The 9108-nt window shown below is 28.8% G+C and overlaps 1 protein-coding gene across 2 annotated transcripts; it reads right to left on the bottom strand.

Moving 5' to 3' along the window:
- Positions 1-638: 638 nt before the first annotated feature.
- LOC121209455 (mevalonate kinase) lies at positions 639-4580 on the bottom strand. Of its 2 annotated transcripts, none has more exons than XM_041080138.1 (5): positions 4178-4580; positions 2387-2630; positions 2048-2301; positions 1340-1753; positions 639-1034 (listed from the first exon to the last, which is right to left on the bottom strand). In XM_041080138.1, exons 1-5 carry the CDS (start codon positions 4302-4304, stop codon positions 916-918), a joined length of 1158 nt encoding a protein of 385 aa, XP_040936072.1. In that variant the 5' UTR covers positions 4305-4580; the 3' UTR covers positions 639-915. The 2 variants fall into 2 exon arrangements, with proteins under 2 accessions (XP_040936072.1, XP_040936073.1); XM_041080139.1 differs by having other exon boundaries at positions 2387-2627; positions 4178-4535.
- Between the last annotated feature and the right edge of the window lie 4528 nt (positions 4581-9108).

Raw genomic sequence — 9108 nt, 5'->3', positions numbered from 1 at the left:
AAAAACAATCTAACAAGTACGAAATACTAGATTATACAGATAAAATTGTATAGAATTTTTTTTTAGTACTCATATTTTCATATACTTTCTTGGACTAAGATGTTATTTATAATAATTTTACTTTTAAGTTTTGTTGCTTGTTTAGACTTTTTTTTAATATTATTGATAATTTTTATAATATTTAATTTTTTGGGGAATTTAAAATTATATAAGTGTGTAAATCCAACTTATACAGTCAAACATAACATAAAGAATTACAATGTAATTACACTCTATTAATCACACATATATTATAATTATAACATGGTGCAATTACTACATTAATAATTACATTTTCATCTAATTACTCTGTAATATCGAAAGACACTCTATCCCAAATCTTACTTAGAAAGTGTATTTGAAGTGCTTCAATTACACTCAATTGAATGGAATCCACTAATTACATTCGTTATCTAAACATATTCTGATTTATTTTTTAATATTATAAAATATACAAATGCCAGACCGACTATCAACTCTATCCACGCCCACTCACACTCGTATCCAAGTAACATAACTCTTCAACCATAACATCCAACAAACTTTCCTACATCTAAAGAAAAAAAAAATGTATAGAAAAGTATTGATGTTATAATGGCTAAAAGTTAAAACCTCATTGACTTTTTAACTTTCAACAGCAAAGACAACACAAACTGATGCAGTAAACTAATGTACAAAGGAGAATAGAAACAGCTACAACATTGTTTTCTGTAGCAGTAGTTTTTCTTCGTTCTGGTTTAACTAGAAAACGGCTAATCCGAAAGTGAAGTGTACAGAAAACGAAAGGGAAGGGAAATAACTATAACATCGATATAATGTGCTTCATGTTGTTATTCGAAGAGAGTCTTATTACGACTAAAATATGGGGACGGAAAATTAGGAAGAATAATCAAAGGAAATTTGAACACCTTTACCACCAATTCCGGCTGAGAAACACTGGAAACCGAATGATCCGAGCTCTTCCACTAGCTTATCGATGACTTCTCCTGATATATCTGATTCATGTCATCAAGGGAACAAGTGACAGAAAGCAGCAAACTACTGATGAAACTATAAACAAAAACGGATCAAAGTCAATATCTGAGAAGTAGTTTCTTGTCAAACCCTATCCTAGCCTCTGCCCCTTTACGTGGGGAACAAGATCAAAATGTTCATTTCTACGGGCAGAGAGACGCAAGGGAAAGCATTTTATTGCAACGAATTCAAACTCGTTTATCTCATCAAAACCTTCAGTCATAAGTAATGAAAGAATTGGCAGAGGCATAAATAAACAAATTTAAAAGAACAGTAAAGAGGATACGGGTTGGCAAGAGTGTTAGCACGCAACCTCCGCCACCAGCTCCGGTCAGCTTGGAAGCTAGCTTATACTTCATTGATGTCTGAAGAACATTTTCTATCGATGCATGGCTAACACCTATAGAGAGGAGCAAACCCTGATTCATTTCCATTAATTCTCCGAGCTTCTCTTCATTGGCAGATAAATATAGATCATCCACAGCATGCGACTGGATGATGGTAGACCATTCATCACTGATGGCTTCAATGGCATTTAACACGGAACACATGGCATCAGGATGCCTTGATTTCCTTGCCGAAACATTAGCAACCAAAGCCTTTGTATCCCTCCCGACTTTTGTGTTGGTAATGAGCATTTTCAGTGGCATATTGGAATCGACGCGGGTCATAACACCAGATTTGAATTTGATCACATTTCCTGTTCCATGGAAACCATAAATTACTTAAATCACATAGATATTGATAAACATATCATGCATTTATGAGGTAATATAGCACAACTTGCTTAGGCTACTATAAATCGGTCTTCACTCTATCCAACCTTTCCTTTTAGATTACCGATGTTACCAAATTTGGTCTAAAATTAAAATTTGTTCTGATCGTAGTTGGTCCAGGATAGTGATGCATATGATAGAGGGACCACAAATTAATTGTTAAAAGAATTTGAAGGCAGAAAAAGTATTTAGTGAGTTTTTTTAAACAAGTTGGATACCAAATGTGCTAACTGAGTTGTCAACTCCAGAGGGTCTTCCGTGAATTATCTTCTCCCCTTCGAAAGCCCACTTATTCACCAATTCAGCCTCAGTCTCCTTAAACGTAGACCATCCTTTTTGGCTTACGTCCAATTTCACGGAATCTGAAAGAGCTAATAGAGCTGCTGAGAGTGAAACACAATATGCAGCCGATGAACCCAGACCGGCACCCACAGGAAGTTCAGAAGAAACGGTGACTGTAGCCGGCTTAAACCTGGCTCATTGAGTCAATATGTCAGAAACTAGATCATCAAGAAGAAAATTTGAGTTAAAATAAAAAGCCATAACTGGATACATACCCTAATATAGAGGTGTACAACCAAAGAAACGCATAAACCCCAGAAGCAAGTCCAATCTTTGTCTCGGGGAAACTTTGCTCATCAACAAGAGTGGCGAGAGATTTAATGGTCTCCAAAGAGCATGATGTGGGTGTCGAAGAAAATGGAGAACCTAAGTGAGATAGCACTTCCTTGATTCTTCCGACTGACCATGAAAAGTCTAATCCAATGTCATTGAGCTTAAGTTTTACTGTATCTTCGTCTTCTATGGAAAAAAACAAATATAACAAAATGAAACAAAGATACAAATATTAGATTGCAAGACAATGTTACGGACCTTATCAAAGTGCCAAAGATTATACAAATAAGAAACCAAAATGAATCAATTGACCAAGAATTGTTATGACAAAATCAAATTTCAACTTACAAAAATTCAAGAGAGGATACTTCGATCAAAGCTTGACAGCGTGTCATTATTGACTTATAGTTTGATTGTAGGTGATCAAAGAAGGAAATATCGTAAATGAGAATGTTTTTTAGTTCTACTCATGCACTGGAACTTATGGTTTTTAAACTCCTAGCAACATTTACCAAAAACACATTAATATTATTAGTAAATACCGGAAAAGGCAAGAGGGGACCATTTGCAGATTAGTTCATGCAAATGAGTAAGTTAGCAGCCAACTATAAGCACTTATCAAACTAGAAAGTTCACAAAGATTGTCTGTTTCCCACAAGCTTGACACGCCCCATAAAATAAACAGCACACTTTGAAATTTATCAAATCCGGTGTGTTAGATCAGCTCAATCTTGGAAACATCATTTCCACATACTTAGTTTTCTCAAAAGATAAGAGCCAGTAAACACATCCAAAGAAACATTAGCAGAAAACAAACCACCAAATCTGATTTAATGGATCGTTATTAAAAGAAAACTATAATCAGCTCGATCACCGAAACTTTGTTCACAAATACTTGGTCGATTCATAGATAAGCACCAACAAACACACCTTTCAAAGCAACATATGCAAAAATCAAACATACCTTTGCACGATTGTCTTCCAAAAAAAAACCATCAAAAATCCGTAACTCATTAAAAGCAAAATATAATCAAAGCGATCTCAGAATCACTTTTCCTGAATATTTAGTTTTGTTGAAAGATAAAAATGGCCAACAAACACATCCAAAGCAAAATTCACAAAAAGACAAACATATCTTCGCACGATCGATTCCCCAAAACAAATCATTAAATCCAATTTATAGGATCCTCATAATGAGTTCAATCTCGGAAACCTTGTCTCGAGATACTTAGATTGTTCAAAAGATAAAAACCAATATCTACAAAAATGAATCTCTTTTTCCTCATTAAAAGCAGACCATAATCACATCTCAATCTCAGAAACTTTGTTCCAACATAGTTTGCTCAAAATATAAGAACTAAAAAATACTTGAAGCAAACAAAACTTCAAGAAAGGCAAATAATGCTGATGACTTCAAAATTTTGCTGAACCTACATAATCTTCCAAATAACGGCTAACCCAATCAAAAAAAATTTAAAATAACATCAAATTCCAACCTATAAAACACCAAAAACAAAAAATTTGAGCAACAAATTCATACAAAAAAAAAGGCTTGGAAAACTGGAATATAACTCCATATAGGCTAAACAAGGAAACTACCAAAACATTTTACACAATCTAAGAACAACCCAACTCAAAATAACTTTCATTTCATAAAATTCAACCCGAAAATCACCATTTTAAAAAAAATACATAACAATTAAATGAATGGAAGAAGAGAAACAGAAAGATACCAGAACGAAGACGAAGAGAGACAACAGTGTAGAGATCAATGGAGGAAGCAACGGCAGTATATCCATGAACCACAGCATGTTCACCGGCGAGAATGATCTTCCCTGGAGCTCTGGCAGTTACCTCCATTTTTTAAAATTAAAAAAATGTTGAATTTGAATTTTTTAGTTGATGATTTGAGTTACAATTTGGGAGCAAAATTGGTGTCGAAGGTTGGATCCGTGAGTGAGAATGAAACGAAGGATCTAGTCGACGCAGTGGGCTTAAGTCGAGGAGGGCGTTTAAATAACGCCGCCGTCAGAGGAAGCTGGATTTGGTGGGGGCGGAGAAAACTGAGTTAAAAAGAAATGGGACTTTACGCGCCATTTAAATCAACCTAAATTCCTGTCCTTATTTGGTTTGTTTGTTCTATTCCCAATTTTTTTTATCACTTAAAGATTGATGCCATGCCCACTCGACTAGCTTGCGCGTGATTCTCAACTTTCCGTTTTGGGATATATCTTCTTTGTATTAATAATGGGATAATATAATTTTTGGCCCCTGAACTTGGCAAGTAGATTCATTTTGATACCTGTACTTTTTTTATCTACTTTGACACTTTAACTTGACAACTTGACAACTAGGTACATTTGATCCTTTAACTTGAAAAAATGTAAAAGTTTGATGATTGGCACATCATCACTTAAAAATCATATAAATTTTCAGTTGATAATGTGGTATAATTTCAATTTGTCAGATTTAGTGTTTTAATAACCAGATCGGTGATTGAATAAGTCAGACCACCAGTTCCTGATTCGGCCAGTTCAATTGTCAAACGAACAATAATTAAAAGTTTATTAAAAAATTTATTTAACATCCCATCTGTTGAACTATTGATCTTTATCCTGCTTTTCGAATTTCAAGCAATTTATGAGTTAATAAGTTCAACCCTTTTGTTCAGATCATTATATCAATCAATTCTCAATCCAGTCATTCCAGTTTTGTTCCAATAACACAGATCACATCACCAAACCTTGACAGAATTCAAGTTCAAGGACTAAAATGGATAAACAACTAAACAAATACAATTTGACAAAATTTGTGTACTATTTTAGTTTCTACCACTTTTCACTTTAATCCTTATTCTTTTACCCCAATCAATACTTTAAAAAATATTTTTTGAGTTTAGGGTCCAGGGTTGATCAAAATGAAAGCATAGAGATGATATGGCATGTATAGATTACTGCAATTAGAGATTTAACGTTTTATGACTAAAATGAAAATACCCTAAAACTTGGGTGATCAGCTAGGCAGTTTACCCAAAAACTATTAACAAAGGTGTTTTTATTTTTATTTTTTAAAATAGTGTATTCATCTCGCTCTTTATTTAGAAATTTAAATAAAAACTACTTTCTAAAAAATAAATATTTTTTATCAAAGCTTAAAACTCTAGTATTTACGAAGTATTTTCTTGAAGTGGAACGAAAATATAATTTTTTTTCAGTATTTGAAGAAAAATAATTAGTTAGTGGGACAAATCGAAACCAGGAAAAAAAAACTACAAATAAAGAAAGTAAAAATGGTTTTTTTTTCCATGAATTTTGCAAAGATTGGATTAAAAATTACCATTATTACCAAATTTTGTCCTATAAATTCTAGAAATTCTCTTCAATAATTCCATGGATTATTGTTAAGGAAAAATGATAGAAAAAAGTTGAATAATTCTTGTTTTATTTTCAAAACAATTGTAAAATTTTTAGAGGTAAATTTATGATTTTGTGTATCTTTTTATGTTATTTTCTTAAATTTAAGAAAAAAATAAGATATTAAATAAAAATTTACTTTTTTACGTATAAAACTGGTTAACATTGAGTTTTAATATTCTATAGGATTTTCTACCAAAAAAAAAATCTATAGGATTTTTTACCAAAAAAGAAAAGTATTCTGTAGGATTTCTAACATTGTAAATACTAAAATTAAAAAATAAAATAGAATATTCACTAAACCCCTATACTCTTTACGTATTCAGAATTTAACCCTTTTTTTTTCAGGATTTCAATATCTGTGTTTTTAGATTTCAAAATTCAAGTCTGATCGTTAACATCGTTAAATTTCTTTTGTTAAATCCACTAATGTGATATTTAAAAAAAAAAAGCACTCATCTAGTAGTTATGTAATAAAAATATTACATTACAATGAACTTCAATTTAATCAAAAAATTTAATAATTTAATAGACTAAATTAAATTCTAAATGTAAGAAGAGTACGTAAACTTGAAGCATATTTAACAAATTTTTTTGGTAAAAAGGTCCTCTTTGGTTACTCTTAATTTCAATATTAAGCAAATTGCTCCTTCTAAAAAAATCAAAGCAATTTAGCCACCATCAATTTCATGTTTTTAGTCAATTGTACAAAATTTTAATTGGTATAATAACAATTTTAGCCCTCAAAATTTACACATATTATTTGTTAGTATATATATTCAAAGTTATTTATTTTTTTGAAAATTTTAAACTTTTTAGATAATTTTTTATAACTAAGATCAATTTGATAAAATATGAAATTATTAATGGCTTAATTTGTTATTATACCAATTAAAATCATGTATAATTGACGAAAAATATTAATGTTGTGATCAATTGTTCACTTTCGAAATCAACAATAATTAATTTGCTTTAATTTTTTTGAAAGTGACCAATATGCTTAATATCAAAATTAAGAGGGACTGGAGATGATTTTTACCAAATTCTTATTGCATCTGTAATGCACGTGCTTGAAAGTCCATTGAGAGATAAAAGAACAAGTTTCTAAAAATATTAATATTAGTATTTTGAGGGGAAAAACCCCAACCCATGATATCACTAAAATAAGTCCACATTCCACAGTCAAGTCCAATTTTAAACATGATTCAATGTTGGCATGTTCATAACAGCCACCTACCCCCAAAAATTATATAATAAAAATCAACGTTTTATTTCATACGATTCAATTTAGTCACTTAAAAACGTTTTAATTATTATTATTTTTTATTTAAAAATTATTATTTTTATATTTAATTAATAAATTAAAAAAATCCTCATTTTTTTCTTTTATCGAAGATAATAGTATTGGTCATATGAAACAACTTGAAAAAATTATTAAAACGTGATACAAATATATGAAAATGTTAAATTTCATATAATATAAATATAAAATATTTTAAATATAATTATCGTACGAAAAAATTCATCTACATATTACAAATACATGAAATATTAGATCTTGAATATAGGACGATGGGAAAGGCAACGTTTTTTAAAATAAATTCGTGGTAGGTTTAGTCAAGCCATTAATTCATCAGTTTGATAAATTTGATTTATTCGATTAAAATTTTATAAAATTCAAAAAATTCAATTTAATTTGTCCATACTAATTCACGGGTCAATTGACTCAATCTCTTATTTTGAATCGATATCCCGACCAATTTCTAGTCTAACTAGTTTGGCTCCAAAAATCATGGGAAAATGACCGGACCCCAAACAATGTTTTATACAATCAACCACTCTATAAGAGTCCATTTACCTGTCAAAATTTTGATGTAATTGAAAGATAATTGTTATATACTTATATCAAATACGTTACACCTATAATAGCGGTCGAGATTAATATTATATTTGAATTTTTTAAAGAAAATTAAAACTAAGTATTATATTAAATCAATAATATTAATTAATGAAATTGAATCTTATTTTTAGTAAAATTTATTAATGTGATTCTATTTTATTAAAATTTATTTTCATTTAATAATTTTTAAATATTTTATAAAATTTAAATATTTTATAAAATTTAAACATTTTATTAAAATAACATCTTAATTAAATTTTATTATTTTTATTTTACTAAAAGTTAGAACTAATTTTTTTAAATTTTGAGATGAGATGCTTTTTAAAATAATTATTATATACTTATGAAGATTCCAAACCACTTGGTCAGTAATTTACTTTTTATAGAATTAATATAAAATTATAAATGAATTTTAATTTAATGTATAATATTATATACGAACTTAAATTTGATATTCTAAACATAAGATTTTAGTTTTTTTTTTATTTAGTTTCACATAACACTAACAACTTATTCTATGCGACACGATTTTTCTTGTAAATTACGTGAAAATCGATTATTAACTTTATTAAGCTAAAAAAATGAAATAATAAATTTTAATGCTTCCATGTAAATTTAAATTATGTTGTTTTTGTTTCTAAAAATAATTTTAATTATTTTTCATATAAATTTAAATTATTTTCCATTTTCATAATAATAAACATGTATTTTCAAGATTAAAAAAATGCATATTTAAAATCTACATGAAAATATAGTTTAAATTTATTCATTTGCGTTTTAATTTAATAAAATGTCATATTAAAAATTTCCATATAACATAAAAGAAAAATAACGCCACATAAATAACGGTGTTAATAAATACAAAAATTAAATCAAAATTAAAATTATATATATAATTACACCAAAATAAAATTAATATCTAATATTACGTATTAAACCTATATTTATGTATACTTTTCAGATTTATTTTTTTTCTTTATTTTTTTGTCGCTTTTTAATGCACGTGTTTGAAAATCCCTTGGGAAATGAATGAAAATTTTACTATTTTTTAATATTAATATTTGGAGGGAAAAAAAAATCAACCCATGATATCACTGAAATAAGTCCACAGTCCAAGTCAGTTTTGAACATAATTCAATGTTTGCACCCTTTAAAAAAATAATTAAAAAAACAACGTTTAATTTCATGTGATTCAAATTAGTCAGTTAAAACCAGTTACATTATTATTATTTTATATTTAATTATTAATATAGTGTTTTTTAAATTAAATATAAGTTGCCATTTTTCGCAAGAGCTGATAATAGTGGACATGGTAGCAACAACGTAAACAAATTATTTTTTGTATAATTTA

This window comes from Gossypium hirsutum, chromosome A11 (assembly GCF_007990345.1).
Source record: "Gossypium hirsutum isolate 1008001.06 chromosome A11, Gossypium_hirsutum_v2.1, whole genome shotgun sequence".
Classification (NCBI taxonomy): Eukaryota; Viridiplantae; Streptophyta; class Magnoliopsida; order Malvales; family Malvaceae; genus Gossypium; species Gossypium hirsutum.
This window is presented reverse-complemented; position numbering and strand designations above follow the sequence as displayed.